The sequence below is a fragment of the Myotis daubentonii genome, chromosome 6, assembly GCF_963259705.1.
Source record: "Myotis daubentonii chromosome 6, mMyoDau2.1, whole genome shotgun sequence".
Taxonomy (NCBI): Eukaryota; Metazoa; Chordata; class Mammalia; order Chiroptera; family Vespertilionidae; genus Myotis; species Myotis daubentonii.
In genome coordinates this window covers 77,685,185-77,701,250 of record NC_081845.1, presented here as the reverse complement: position 1 = coordinate 77,701,250, position 16,066 = coordinate 77,685,185, and the positions used below count along the sequence as shown (strand labels likewise).

The following is a 16,066-nucleotide window of genomic DNA, read 5'->3' as shown; positions in this document are numbered from 1 at the left end:
GGCATGAGGCAGGCTCTGCTATGAGTCTAACCAAATGATAGCAAAATAGCTTCCAACACTCAACAAACAGCCCATGACTAGGTCTGAAGTGGGGCTGCTCCTACTGTGTCCAGAAGCCCCAGCCAGAGCATCCTTTGCACAGAGAGAGACCTCCAGCCCAATGACTGGCTTTCAGCCTTGTTTTGCTTCAGCTGAGGGTTTGCAGATGATGTGCTCCTGTTATACCAGCTGCACAGCCGTGTTAACACAGGTTTGCAGGGTCAGTTTAGAGGAGTCCGGCCGGGCTTTGGACCAACCCCAGCTGCCTCTCTACTGGAAGGCATTCCTGTCTCTTCCCCTGGGTGTGAGGGGTGAGGAGAAGGCCGTGTGGGCCGAATCCTTCTCTCCATTTTCCCCGCTGAATGGCACTCCCTCAGGGCAGGGCCAGGTACACGAAGGGGCAAGCAACCGTGGAGTCTGCCACTCCCTGAGAGGGTTCTTTCTGAGCAAGGAATTTCAGCTGTTAAGGGAACTGAAGAGTGGGAAGCATTTGAGGCCATGCTCAGGCCTGGTAAGTATTCATCTCACCAGATGTTTCAACTTTTCTGTACCTCTCTTAAATGGGAAAAAGCAGAATAATAAATATCTTTTCAAAGGATTTTGGCAAACAAAATACAACTTTTTTTATAAAACTCAATAATCAATTGCAAGGTCTCTTAAGTGTTTTTCCAAATGTCATTTTCCCACAATAAGGTATCTATTTTAGGAAAGCCTGAAGGGAAAGAAAAACAAGACTGTTTAGAATATAATGTTTCCAAAGCAACTGCTCTGTGGTTCTATGGAGGATGCTCAAAGCCAGAGCCCTGGGGGGAACTCCTGTCAGGTGCCTGGGGAGCTACCCCCACAGCATCCACCCCCCAGTTAGAGAGGCTAGAGAGCACAGGCACAACACTCATCCCCTCAAATGCTCAGCTTCTTTCATCTTCCCAATAATGCAGCATCAGAGATCTTCAAAAGAATCTTAGAAAACACTGACGTCTGGTCCTAGCAAGGCAGCAAAAGGAACAAAAGCAAAACCAACTCCCCCACTATTAACACAAACACAGAAATGCTACATGAATCACCAAAAAAAACGCCAACGGCATTGACGCCTAATTACAAGGTGATGTTCCCCCCCCCCCCAAAAAAAATTATTCTGTAAAGAGGAAGTTAGTCCTTTTAAAATCTTTCTTTTATTTGGGAAGACACATTTACCTGATATGACCCCAGCAATTGCTAGCCTGAGTTGCTTAACAGGATGCCCAACAAACCATTCTACTTTTTTTTTAAATGGTAAAGAAATTTAATGTAGATTTAATATTAATTCCCAGAGGCATGGCATCATAGATATAGCTGAAAGAAACCTTTTTAAAGGATATTTTTAAAAGCAATATAGCAAATGGTTCAGTTTGGAGATCACTGCCTTACATCTCTATCATGGAGAAAAACAACAACGTTTCATGTTATAGTATGAAAAAAGAATGAGCAATGAACTTTTAGAAAGAAAATATAGTCATTGAAACTAAAAATTAATGAAATAACAGATTAGACAATTGAAAGTATGAGTGAATTAGAAGAATGCAGAAGAGAGATAGAAAGCTACAAAAAACAAAACAAAAGAGAGGGCATGTGGAGGCTGAGACTGTCCCACACGTGTCTAATGGAGCCCGAGGAGGCACTGGAGATGGAGGGAGAAAGGCGGTCAAGGAGAAGATGCCGAGTACTTCCTCAAATTAATGAAACAAATTCTCAGATTTCAGGCGCACAGTCCCGAATGAGGTAAATAAAAATGGATGACTAAGCGCACTATTTTATTTTTAAATGCAATTTTAAAATACCTGGAAAGAAAAGGATGACCTACAAATGTACAAAAATGGAATACATCTTCAGAGTGCTCAGGAAAAACAGACTTAGAATTCTACACCCTGCTAAAATACTGCTCAAGCATAAATACAAATAAAATGATGTCAAACAGAAACTCATAGAATGTATCCTTTACAGAAAAGAACTATTTCAAAAGGCAATTAAACCTCAAAGAATGGATTTCACAGATCAATAGTGAGAGAGAAAAAAATCAGTAAGCATTGATTGTGATAATGATGATTGATTAGGACCTTAGGAAAAGGTGGAACTAAACACTTGCTAACAATAAAATGGAGGATGGGGAATCAGAGAATAACTTTTCTAAGCTCCATGTATTATTTAGGAAAATAGAAATGATCACTTTAGACTCTATTAATTTAAGAATGCATGTTAAGGCCTGACCAGTAGCTTAATGGTTAGAGCACTGGCCCGCATACCACAGGGTCGCAGGTTCCATTCCTGGTCAGGGGCACGTACCTGGGTTGTAGGTTTGATGCCTAGCACCAGTTGGGGTGCATGCCGGAGGCAACTGATCAATGTCTCTCTATTTCTCTCTCTTTCCTCTCTGTCTCTCTCTCCCCCCTCCCTTTCACTCTCTCTCTCTCTCTAAAAAAAAAAAAAAAGAATCAATGGAAAAATATCCTTGGTGAGGATTAACAAAAAATAAAAAATATGGGTAACTAATAGAATTAGAGTGAATAACTTATAAATTGGTAAAATGAAAAAATATATGAAATTCAAAAAAATGCAAACAAAAAAAGGACAAAGAAAATATGTACACACACACACAAAAAGATACAAATTATTCCAAATAACTAACATGCTACATGAAAATGGATTAAATTTCCCCACTAAAAGACAGAGACTGTCAGATTGGGTCATTAAACTCTTATATGAGTATCTGGTAAAAACAGAACAAAACACAATCACATGTGCACAAGGAGACATATCCAAGGATATTCAACATAATTATTAATTGGAAACCTTATGTCCATAAAAAAAATCACACAGATAAAATGGTAAATGGAATTCTAACACTGAAATAACACAGAGAAATTAAACCACATATATTAACCTTAAAATTCAACATGGATTCATCTCAAAATATGTCAGCTGAAAAAAGTTATTTGAAAAAGAGTATAAACAGTATACCATTTATATAAATTAAAAAAAGTCTCAGAATATACTATATATTATCATGTATACATACATATATAGTAAGAGCATAAAAATATATCCAGAGAAGAAACATATGAACTTTAGAAGAAAGTTAAATGTATTTTGTAATGTTTTCTTTTACAGACAAAAAATTCAAAACAGTAAGAAAATGTTAATATTTGTTAGGTGCATAGATATCATTTATGTGATTTTATTTTCCATATTTTAAAGTAGTTCCAAAATTACAAGTGAATGTGAAAATTGCAAAAGGAAAGTAAGAATAAGGTTTGGATCTGTGCCAATCTAACTACCTAGCTGTCAATCACTGTTTTAAAATTACACTTTAAATGTCTGAATGTGTGTGTGTCAGAGAATTCTCTCCCACTACTCACAACATACACTTCTAACTGCAAGGGAATAAACACATATAAATACTAAAAAAATAATCTTATTTGTAATCTGTGATTTGTCTGTGAGAGAAAGTAAAACTGTGGTTCTGGCATTTGCTTTCCTCCATCCTAATGCGTAGGACACACTGGGTGGACCAGACCAACAAGGGAAGAAAAGATGAGGATAAACATTGTCAGGACAGTCATCCGGTAAGCCCGTGGTCTGTGTGAGAGGAGGCACATCCACCAGAACCCTTTAATGGGAAAAAAAAGTGTCGCGTTCCTTGGGAATGGGGAAGCAAACTACACTGAAAAACCATGCCTGTAGCTAAGTCCCCTCATAGCTTCACAGGGGAACCGATCCTTGAATCGAGTCCTCAAAAATGAGACAGAGGCTGTCAAACCGAGGTGGGCCTAGGTCAGAAAGGAGGAGAGCATTTTTAAGGGGTAGGGACCAAAGAATGAAAGAGCCTGGTGCTGGAGGGGGCAGGGGCAGTCGAGTAGAGCTGGGCCTAACGGACAGGTTATGAAAGCTCAGTGGTTCCTCCTAAGGAGAGGTTAGCAGGCAGTTCTCTCCGTCCAAAGTCATGTGGGCTGTGCAATACTAACCCCAGCAGCTACTGAAGAGTCGCAAGATCAGTGCAGGGAGCAGGCTGAACAGGGACTATAACAAATCAAGCACTTAGATCCCCTCTGCTTAGTGGTGATGCTGAGGCAAAGAGAAGACAGCAGACACACCAAAATGGTTCCACATCAGGACAGAGCAGCTGCCTAAGTGGGAACCTCATGGTTGATATGTGCACACAAAGGAGTCAGAAGCCGCTCAGACAGCTTGCTGGGTGGGCCAAGGGAAATGCAAGTCCCGCCCCGTAATTTGGAAGAGCCACAGTTTCGCATTGGGTAGGTGGGGATTCCCAATCTGGGGTTTGGGACAAGGGGAAAGACAAGCAGATAGTTAAAAAAAACCAAACTAACAAAAACAGTGGGGCATTTATTCAGATGAAATATGCCCTGACTCTGGAAAGGAACACAAGATTTTTATGTTTGCTACAGGGGGACTTTTACAAAGCTGAGTTAATGCAAACTAAGTTGTTTCTTATAACTTCAAATTTTATTTCTGAATAAGAAATAAGATCACCGTTGATTGTATCTTAGACAACTCATAATTTAACAAGTAAAAGCTAAAAGGCTTGCATAAAGTCCTATACTTTCAATCTAAAACGTCTCACTGTTCAAATATACTTCTAATCAGGGATCTATGACCTCTTTCCTGGAAATAAACACCAAATTCATGAGATAAGTAAAAGTAATGCCACGACTCTCTTCTTAATTTTCTTCCTAACAAATGCATAAACTATGAACAAGTCTACTTTCTTTCTACATTTGAAACTGTTACTCGATGTTAAAACTGTCATGTATTTACTTTCTTCTAGCAATTTTACAGTTTCTGCGATTACCAACCATTTCCTTCTTATCTCTTTTCTGTCAAGATTTCTCCTGGTCTGCTTCAGTTGAGACAACTTTTTTTTTGTCTTAACCTAGAACTTGCAAAGGCAGCTGTGAATTCACGCCACAGGATTAAATAAACAAAAATATCAATGACTAAACATTTATTTTTCAAATTCTTTGCAGACCCAAATATGTAGATAAGCATGAGGGTGAAGATTAACAGTCATGACCATGTCAATTGTGTGACCACAGGCAAACAACTCTAACTCTTGGGATATTTCTCTGAAACCAGGGCCCGCTGGGCTCCACGACCGCCTCAGCTTGTTCTGTTCTGCAGCTCCCTGGCTGCCCTCCTGCTTTAGTCCCTAGAATATAAGTGTTAAGTACAAAAAGAAAAACCGGTAGCAAAAATGAAACTAAAAAACTTGACAAACGATTTGTTATCATGCTATTTCTGATGAGATTATGTCAGTGCAGAGGGGGGAAAAAGCCAAGTGTAACTATTGTTTAAATTGGAGTACCAGGGCTTATTTCAAACTCAGGCATATCTGACCTGGGTACAGTTTATAGTCTTAATTTGATTTAAGGAATTATTGCCCCCCCTTATCTATGACTTCTCTATGTATTTTAAATTGAGAGTTCAATTGTTATTTCCCGTCTCTGTATATTTCTTAAATCTCTATAGTCAATGCTCAGGCACTGCTCAATGCCTTCTATTGTGCTCATGAAGCTGTCAGAAGAAAATCTATACTTATTAAATGCTTTCACTCATTTATACAAAGCAGCAATTTATGCAGCACTTCCCCCCTCTCTTCACCAGGAAATGATCTGTTTAAGAGAGGTTACATGATGAAGCTGCTGCTGTATCTTAGGGTCAGAGAAACATTCAAGGCATCAGGTGCTTAAGTTCTATAAGACTTAATAATCTTACATATTTTTTTTCTCTAGACCACTGCTATATGTAATAAGAAACTCTATAAGAGCTTTCTTAATGAAATAGCTCTAGCATCTATCAATTATGAGAAAGTAAATGATTCATTCTAAAAAACCTGCCAGCTGGCTGCGGTTTTGTCCCTTGGACACACAGAGATGGGCACAGTGCTGGGCCCAGGAGTCCCTCCTGTGCACTGGCCCTGCCTCCAGTCCTGCCATCTCCCTCTTGCAGGCTAATTATACTGCCTTTGTTCTAGAATAGGACAGAAACAAAGCAAAAGAGGAGTTGTAAGCATTTGACAGAGAGTCAAGCATAAAAGTAATGATACGTAGCATCTAGTGTTGTAGTTACAAAATCGTTACCATGGCTTATGAAATACGTGTGGGAGAACAAGACACAGACCTCCCACAGCTACAATACCTCTGATGATCAAATGCAATGTTTCCCAATAGCTTATACACCCATATCCATCCTCATACACAGCCAGCCACACGCAGACAGGGAGCCATCATAGCTTGAGGCTGACGCAAATTTATTCTTTCTTTAAACACTAATCTTAAGATTTGCATTCAGCACTCCCCTTCCTTCTCCCCTTTATCTTATTCACTACTCCGTGGAGAATTAAAGCCACAATAAAAGGTCAAAAATCTGAACAGGACTGCTTAAAAGTGGCTGTTTGGGTTATGGCTTAATTCTCCATCTCACAGATATAGCCATAATTCTGTGTTGTAAGACACTTGTGTTGTAAGCCTGAAAGGTGTAGTCCTTCCCCTAAAATTGTGCTTACTACTGGAGGGCAGTCCGCCCGCCCTCCTCAGCTTTTAAAGGCTGTATTACTATACTTTGCAAAATAGGAAGGACATAGTATTGATTCTGGTTTGTCTTTCATTTTTATTTAAGCTACATTTGACTTTGAGATCATCAATGTGGTCTCCAACATTCCAGTTATATAGAAGAAATAACTGGGTCTGAACATATGCAAACCATTCAAACCTTAACACAGATCTCCTATCCACTCTTCTTAGCTTTTAAAAAATAATTTGTCAAATCTCAAACCTATTTACAGTTATCAGATCAGGATAGGGGCTGACTTACCACAAACACAACCAAACACTGCTAACACCCACTTCCTTCCTCCCCACCTCCAAACAAGAACCATCTATTAAATACTTATAATAAAGTGCTCACAGATCTGTTTTTCACGTTTTGTTCATTTTCCACTCTTTATTCTGCTCGCATAAGAGTATTTCTAAAATATTTATTTTACTTCTAAATATAATACAAAACATGAGAATCAATAGCAAAGGCTTCTATTTTACATATTCCAGAGGGCAAACAACGCTGGCATTTTGAAATATCAATTTTCAAACACACTCAAAGTATATTAATGTACTTGCTCTCCGAGTTCCCCTACCACCTTCTTCATTTAGGAACACGACTCAGGATAGCAACATGAGCAGAGTTAAGAGAGAGAAAGCCCGTGAACCTCGGACCTACCTCACAGAACATATAGAGCGACAGCAAGGTGAGCCCAAGGTTATACACCACTAAAATCCTTCGGCAAGCGAGCGGCTGCCTGTTCTTCATGTATTTGGGCCCCAGCCATACAATTAGTAAGTATATGGTGGAGCAGATGAAAGTAGGTATATAATTGTCCAGAAGAAACCATCCTTTTACTCTGGTATCTGGAAAATAATAAAGGAACAGTAGTTAGTGATCACCACAACCTTTTTCAAATATCAAAAAAAAATCTCTAACCACAACTTTATAATAGTTTCCTAATACTAATGTTCCTATTACCAACAGAGCAACAAGAGGAAGCGTTGAGTTTTCGGTCTATGTCATCCAAGATGAAGCTCCCTGGTACACGTTCTGAACAACAATGTGTATATTACTCATGATTTTTGCTAAGTAAAATAATAATTTAAAAAATCCTTTCGCCAAAACCGGTTTGGCTCAGTGGATAGAGCGTCGGCCTGCGGACTGAAAGGTCCCAGGTTCGATTGCGGTCAAGGGCATGTACCTGGGTTGCGAGCACATCCCCGGTGGGGGATGTGCAGGAGGCGGCTGATCGATGTTTCTCTCTCGTCGATGTTTCTGACTCTCTATCTCTCTCCCTTCCTCTCTGAAAAAAATTAATAAAAATATATTAAAAAAAAAAATCCTTTCCAAAAAACCTTTAAAAAAGAGAGAAAGCTAAATTTTCCATTAACTGGATTTATCAACCAGGTCTGTTAAATTATGCATGGGGTAATGAAACCCTAGACACGGCAGTCTTTGAACTCCCAAGTCCTCCATCTCAGCCAAGAGTCAGCAAGCCCTCCCAGCATGCAGACTCAGAGGCAATGTGCCACTTAGCCAGCTTAATGACAGTCACTGATTCGACAGGCAGCATCTGCTGGGAGCGCAGCGGTCACCAGCACAGGGCACAGTGATTTTTTTAAAGTGAGGGTGAAGCAGCAATGACCAGTAAGTGACTATTTAAGGTAATAAGGAACCACGTGAGGAGTAGAGGCTTGAGAAGACCTACATGGTTTCCAGGGAGCTACTTAGTCTAGGAAAGAACTCCCTTGCTCCCACCCCATTTCCTAGGCAGGAATGAGGAGGAAAAGAAAATTAGTTCTAAGTAGCTGCTGGCAGCAATGTGATAACCTTCTCCTGGGATGGGAGTCAACTCCCTGGCAGCCAGATCCCCTAGGTGTTATCCGTCTACTGCAGTGGTTCTCAACCTTCCTAACGCCACAACCCTTTAATACAGTGCCACATGTTGTGGTGACCCCCAATTTCATTGTTACAAATTGAACATAATTAAAGCATAGTGATTAATCACAAAAACAATATGTAATTATATATGTGTTTTCCGATGGTCTTAGGCGACCCCTGCGAAAAGGTCGTTCGACCCCCAGGTTGAGAACCGCTGGTCTACTGCAAGATTCAATTTCTTCTTCTGGCCGACACCCAGGAAGCCACCTCTGCAGCCTGTTCCCCTCCGTATCCTGCCCCGATGAGCCCCCAAATCCTGTGGCTTCTCCAAGGCCCCCTCCTCGGGAGCTCAGAAGCACACGAAGGTTTCACATCCTGAATCTTCTGAGTCACAGCAGCTAAAAGAGACAGCCTCTGTCCCTTCTCTGACCTCCTGGCTGGACACCTTGCCTTTTCTCTAATGCTTTTTCCCTTGACCTCATAGGACAAGCCTATGTGTATTGGGAGGACCTGTCAGCCTGCTTTCTTGCAGATGCCTTAAGTTTTCCCCCAGGTTTCCTGGCTTTCCTCCTTGGCGTCAGAGGGAGATAGCCTCTCCCCTCCCCCACTAGTTGGGCTAGTGCGGTAGAAGGTGTTACCACCAGTTCTGTAGAATTGGTGGTTCTCAGAAGTCCGTCCGGGAAGTGGCCGGCCCCAGTGAGCTCAGCAAGGGGATTCTTAACACCTTTGTTTTCAGCTGTCAATTCTGAGAAAACAAGTTCCCACTTAGCAACTAACAGATGTTTGCATGTGAGTTATGTTTCAAAACACAAAAAGGATACACACAGAAATCTCCCATTTCCTTTTACTTGAAGTTCTGTCTACACCTTGCTCTTTAAGTTTTATAACAGATCTTCATCTTTCCATATTAGCCAAGTATCCAACCTCCTTCCATAGAGCCTAGTACTTCCCGGGCAGCTGGGACCTAGCTAATCATGGTCATCCTCACCCACTCTCTGGTGACAGGTGCAGACATGGGCATGTGAAGCAGAGATGGCCACTGAGCTTTGAGAAGATGACAGCTGGTGAGGGGCTCTGGGAAGGGTTTCCTTGTTCGTAAACCCTTGCAGATGAGATTTCTTCCTCCTCTGCAGCCATCCCACCACAGGGGGTGGGGGACCTGTTCTGAGGACAGAGCTGCTGCTGAAATGAGGATGCAAAGTAGAAAATGACAAGAACAGGAATTGCTTCACAGCATTCAGCCCCTGAAATAACTCAGGAGTTGACCTTGTAATGCAAGCTAGTCAGTTTTATTATTGTTTCAGCGGGTGAAAATGGAATGTTGGGGTCCCGTAAAGCTGAGGTGGGGCATTGTCCCAACACAAGCATACAGGTGGATCCAACTTTCTTTTCCATGGGCTGCACACAAATGTATTTTTATTAACCTGTCCCCCATGAATGGGCATCTAGGTCATTTCAGTTTTGACAAGCAATGCCTTCAGGAGCAGCCTGACGTTCATCTTGGCATAATTGATCACGATTGGCTGCAGGATAGATTCTTAGGAGTCAAAGGGCATGTGCGTTGTAGTTCCAACAGAAGACACAGCTACCCTCCAGAGAGGTTACACCAACTTAGGCTCGCTCTCCACATCCTCACTGTCACAAATGGCACCACACACGATTTCATCTCTGCCTTACGAATAAACTGCTGCTTTCTCCTGAGTTTTAAAAATCATGAGTGAAACCCAGAATCTTTTAAAAGATCTGTTTTAAAATTGCAGTTTCCCTGTAAATTATTTCTGTGAACCTAAAAAGTTCCTTCTTTATAGGTCAGACCCTGAGAAACATTTTTGATGACATTAAAGGAAGGTAATCAAGGAGCTGATTTACTTCCTAAGAGATATTAAAAGATGAAGAGATGGTAAAATGTGAGTGCATGTGTATATATTTACTTGTTGACGTGACACAATGTGGAAGGACATTAAAAAGCCCTGACAATGGTCAAAGGGAAAGAGTTTTAAACTCCTAGTGCAATAGTGCATTTTGGAAGCCAGTTTCAGCTGGAGACTCCTAAGAATTGAGGAAAACATACAGGTGATAACGGTGAAATCTTGGCATTTTCAGGCTACAAGCCTGATAGCATAATTTGATTTCCTGCTAAAACAAGCAGAGGGTCACAGGAGCTGTGTCTCTGCTCCAGCAGCTGGAACGCGGCACCATTTCAGTAACCACCAGAGGACTTCTCCAAGCCCCTTGTTACCCAGGACAAGGCGTTAGTCTTATCATAGAAAATGCTAATGTTTTCTAGAATATCATCACACAATATTTGCAAGTGGCTATATCCAGGAAGGGGGTGGGGGGTAGGGAGAGGAAAGGAAGCAAAACCAAAAACCACCTTACCTCGGGGGCCTAGCAATGCCTTGAAATAGGTACTAAGTGATGCATCAAAATGTTCCATTTTAAAACCTATTAAGAAAAAAAAGACATTGATTAAGCTCTACTCAAAATGCTTTTTACATACTATATTTCCTAAAAGAACAAATTTTCCAAGAATATGCTATAGACAAGGTTAAATTCCTTATGCAAAAATATTTTTTTAAACTCACAGAAGTAACTTATCTGCTAGTTCTAATTTGAAAATGAAAACGAAAGACACAGTCCCGTGAATTCACTTTAGAAGAGCCAGTCTAAACTTCTCTCAGTCCCATAAAAACACCGCGTGAAGCTGAAATCTCAGTGGGGAGGAGTGAAATGGGAGGGAATGGTGGCAGACAGGAGGGGATCCCACGAGGCAAGAACAAGACGGAGCCAAGAGGACAAAGACAGGAAGTGCTGTATCAAAGGAAGGAATGCCACAGTGAAAAGGTGGTTTTATCAAAGGAAGGAATGCCACAGTGAAAAGGTGGTTTTCTCTGCTTGTTACTTTTATTTTTTTTAATGCTTCATTCATGCCCACAGTAAAAAATTCAAATACTGAAAATGAAAAGAGGTCCTACCTGGTTTGGCTCAGTGGATAGAGCCTCGGCCTGAGGACTAAAGGGTCCCAGGTTCAATTCTGGTCAAAGGTACATGCCTGGGTTTCGGGCTAGATCCCCAGTGGCGGGTGTGCAGGAGGCAGCTGATCAAGGATGCCCTCTCATCATTGACGTTTCTGACTCTCTCTCTCCCTCTCCCTTCCTCTCTGAAATCAATAAAAATATATTTTTTAAAAAAGTACAAGTGAAAGATAAATACCACATGATCTCACTCATTTGTGGAATATAAAGAACATTATAAACTGTTGAATAAAAATAGAGGCAAAGAAGCATTGAACAGACTGTCAGACTATAGCGGGAAGGTAGGGGAGGGTTGGGGGGGTAAGAATCAACTGAAGGACTTGTGTGCATGCATATAAGCACAACCATCAGACGCAAGACACTGGGGGGGGGGGGGGCGGGGGGTGCGCGCACGGTTGGGGGGGCAGGGGAAGGTCAATGGGGAAAAAAGAGGAGACATATATACTACTATTTGTAAGATCTTAAACAATAAAATAAAATTTAAAAAAGGTACAAACAAGAGAATGAATAAATGGAACAAAAAAATGTATGTGGATAGGCTATCTTTAAAAAAATAAAAATGAAAATGAAAAGAGGTGGTAAAAAAAATCTTATCACTTCCCTCCAACCACAATCCCTGAAGCCCTAATACCAGGAGAAACCTAATGGTGAGATTTTTGGGTATACTTCCCAAGATTTTTCTCTTTTGCACACAAAAGAGGCCATACTAAATGGGTGTTTTTACAACTGTGGATTGTAGATATAGATCATATATTAGTAGATGATCAAGTTAACTTAATATTAAAAATAATAATGAAAGTGAGAATGAATACTGTTTCATAAATCTTTAATGTTATTGTATCATATTTATAAGTATGATGTACTCAGCTGTGATGTGAAATATATTCTTAATGGGGGTGGGGTGTCACAGAAAAAAAGAAGCTTAGAAAAATACTGTTATACCACGAAGTATATACAGTAAATCCTCACTTAACATCCTCAATATGAACTATGGCAAAATGAAACCAATTTTACCATAGGCTAATTGATAAAAACAAGAGTTAAGTTCTCATGGCATCTCATCAACATTATAACGAAATTATGTTATTTGAGGACCTGCTTGTATATATTACTTGCTTGTTTTCACTTAATAAAACATCTTGAGGATAGTATCAAATCAATAGTTAAGTCTCTAACTCCATCCTCCAAGATCTCATAAATCCCTTATTTCCCCCTTATTCATTTCCCACTTATTCAAGATTGACATTTATAGGGCAGCTAGGCAACTTTTTATACACAAATGGTCTAGATTTCCTATATTAACTATAGGAGACATACATTTTCAACTTCCCTGGCCATTACTCTTACAGAAATAACCACAAACATTTTATCTTCCAAGAGCAAAGGCAAACATCAGTTTTATTCACCCAGCTGTTAATCATTTAATGCTACCTCTCTTCCTTGGCTTGCCACGCTGGAGCATATGTGTTCTTTGGCTAATGTGAGTTTACCTAATGGGCTCTCTCCAGCCCGGCTGTGAGATAAGAGATAGGCGAAGCCATCAATGACACTGCAAGAAGTAGCTACCAGGGTGCTGGTCCGGACGTCTGTCCAGCCCGAGAGGGGACTCAGGGAGGTGACTCACTGTCTCTGTCCATGGCTAGAAACGAAGAAGCCACCACAGAGCCAGCAGTTAGGTATACCACCTTTGACACCCCGGGTCACTAGGTCACTTCCGACATTTAAAAACATTTTAAAAATAAACAGCTCTTTAACATACTGTATTCCTAAGACCATTCTTTTTTTTTTTTTTTTATTGCTTAAAGTATTACAAAGGGTATTACATATGTGTCCATTTTTTCCTCCTCGCCCTAGACAGTCCCCTAGCCTCCCCTATCCCCCGGTGTCCCTAAGACCATTCTTATCCTGAGCCACGTTCCTCCCTCAGACTGAACCTCTTCAGAGGACAAAAATTCTAGAGCATCTTAACAAGAATCTGTTAAACTTCACATTTCCTCAGCAGAATTTTTCGTAAAAATGTTTCCATGCTTAAATAAGAAATGTTTTATCTATTAAAGGCTGCTTAACCTCATCTATGTTTTCATAATCTATTGAAAATCATCTAGAAAATACAAATTTTGGAAGACAACCATCATGTTTTTGTGCAATTGAACTCACTCTGACACAATTTAACTTCGTCTGAGATGGAATAGGCCCTGCACCTCAATCGAAAGCAAATAGAGGGACTGCCCAAGGAGGAACAAGGCCATACACGCCATGACTATTGGAAGAACTAACTGCTGATGGACAAGCTGATGGGCAGACTCACCCCCTTCTAAGACATTTCAAAGCTGGACCCTGCTATGACCGGATGGGTACACCGCTTACTGGTGGGCCTAACACCCGGGTACTCGGCGTGAAGGGGCTGAGAGCAGGCATACCAGGCTGCCGATGATGAAGTGGTTCCGAGCTGGCCTCTCCTCAGACAATCTGGGTTTGAAACTTATTTTCCCACTTACTAGCAATGTGACTGTGGACACGTCATTTAACCTCCTATCATAAAACGGGAGAATCAGTAGCTGCCTCTTAAGGCTAAGAAGGTCAAACAGTGCCCTTAGGCAGTGCCTGGCGTGCAGGAAGCCACGGTAAAGGCTTCTTCCTGTGTGTTTGCCACAGGCGCAACTCCATGATGAATACTGCCCACTACCTGTGGGCACCGGGTTCCTCTGCAGGGGCACCGCTGGCACCCTGTCCCTGGCCCGTCCATGAAATGCCACCAGCAAGCCCCAGTTGTTGTGATAACCACCATGTCCACTTCAAGTCCTATCACCCCAGGAGCACAGCAACACAGGTGGAGGCGTGCTAACACCTTGGGAGACATTCTCTAAACAGGAAAGACGGGGCTAAAATTAGCATGCTAATTAGATACACACATACCAAACACCTACGGCGGACAAGATTGCCAAACCGGAAGAAACACAAAGGAGCATGCCTGGAGACCTCGAACAAACAAGCCGTTCAGGACGCTGTGAGCCAAACACAAAATCCAGTTTGCTAAAGAGTACCTGTTAGAATGATGCGTACTGAAACAAGCTGCATACACACCTTTGATACCAAGCTGTAAAAATAAGGTTCACATAACAGTATCCTGGGAGCTAGCACCCGGAAGATCCCTGACAAGGGCAGTCAGGGGCTCATGACGATTTTTAACCAAGAGGCCTTTCAGAGAGCTCTTAGTGGCCAGTTTTGGTTTCCATGCAAGGAAGAAACAGAAAAGCTGGAAACAGGAGCACAGGAATATTTTCAAATGATAGGAAACAGACCTGTAGCGTGGCGTTGGGGAGGAGGGGAAAACATGAGTAGACTTAAAAATAAAAAAAAAGGCCCCTAAGAAAGTGGTACCAATGACCTGTCATTACCAGGACAATGCCCAGGACAAAGTTGAACTTGAGAAACTAGGCTAACATCACGGCAACAGAAAAACAGCTTGATGAAACATACGGCGAAATTTCAGTCCCGGTGTACTGAACCCAGCAGCAGGCTGCCACAGTGTGGAACTCGGTACTTGGAGGCACTGAAGAATTCTGCTACAACCATCTGCCCTGAATAATCCAGATCCAAACCGGTCTCGAGCAGAGGCCCGTGGAAGTGGGAGGTGCAGGAGACTCCTGTCTTGCTCAGACGGAACATCTCCCCACAAAAGCACACTCGAGGGGTGGGCGTCAGCAGCAGCACATCTGTCTCACACTGCATTTCTCGCCGCTGGAGAAGGCTTCTCTCAGGCTTGCAGAACTTTTCACAAACTTGGGAGCACATAAAATAGCTAGTGATCCTGGCCAGTGTGGCTCGGTGGTTGAGTGTTGACCCATGAACCAAGAGGTTCGATTCCTGGTCAGGGCACAGGCCAGGGGTTGCGGGCTGGACCCCCAGTAGGGGGCATGCAGGAGGCAGCCGATTAATGTTTCTCTCTCATCCTTGATGTTTTTATCTCTCTCTCTCCATCATCCTTCCTCTCTCTAAAAATCAATAAAAAATATATTTTTTTAAAAATCTAGTGAAACAGTCTCTGAAAAGACATGAGTGGGAAATACAGTTTTCAGAGAGAGTCGCTGAAAGTCTGCGTTGAAAGGAAGGAGGAAGCCCAGAGCTGGGCTTATTGACCAGCAGCGTCCTGATCCATGGCTCACAGGCCTGCTTCTGTGCCGGGCTCCGCCGTGTTAAAGGTTTTCCCCAAACTGTGCTCCTACCACGCCCACAACCAACATGCGCCATAACCTCCTTAGACAGGTTTGTTTTTACACAAGTCACCAAGAGACATCGGCACCAAATTTTTTCTTCCATCTTTTACTCCACATAATGTCATTTTTGTCTAGCCAGCTACACGTTTCCCACCCCTCGCTCCCGTGTGCACGTTTCTTCATTCACATCACACACTTCCTGGGTGCCTCCTATGTGCCAGGTGCCTTACTAAGGCCCCGAGGGAAGAAAAGTCCAGGCTGGGGTGGAAACACACGCATACAAAAGGTTATGTAATGTAA

General features: G+C 41.9%; 1 protein-coding gene across 1 annotated transcript in view; it reads right to left on the bottom strand.

Annotated features, from left to right (window-relative positions):
- ELOVL5 (ELOVL fatty acid elongase 5) overlaps positions 1-16,066 on the bottom strand; it is an 81,409-nt gene that overhangs the window by 17,707 nt on the left and 47,636 nt on the right. Inside the window, exons 2-3 of the mRNA XM_059701404.1 lie at positions 10,894-10,959; positions 7,309-7,496 (exon numbers count right to left, since the gene is read on the bottom strand). Of these exons, the coding sequence (XP_059557387.1) occupies positions 7,309-7,496; positions 10,894-10,951 (246 nt within the window). The 5' untranslated portion in view covers positions 10,952-10,959. The remainder of the gene's footprint in view (positions 1-7,308; positions 7,497-10,893; positions 10,960-16,066) is intronic.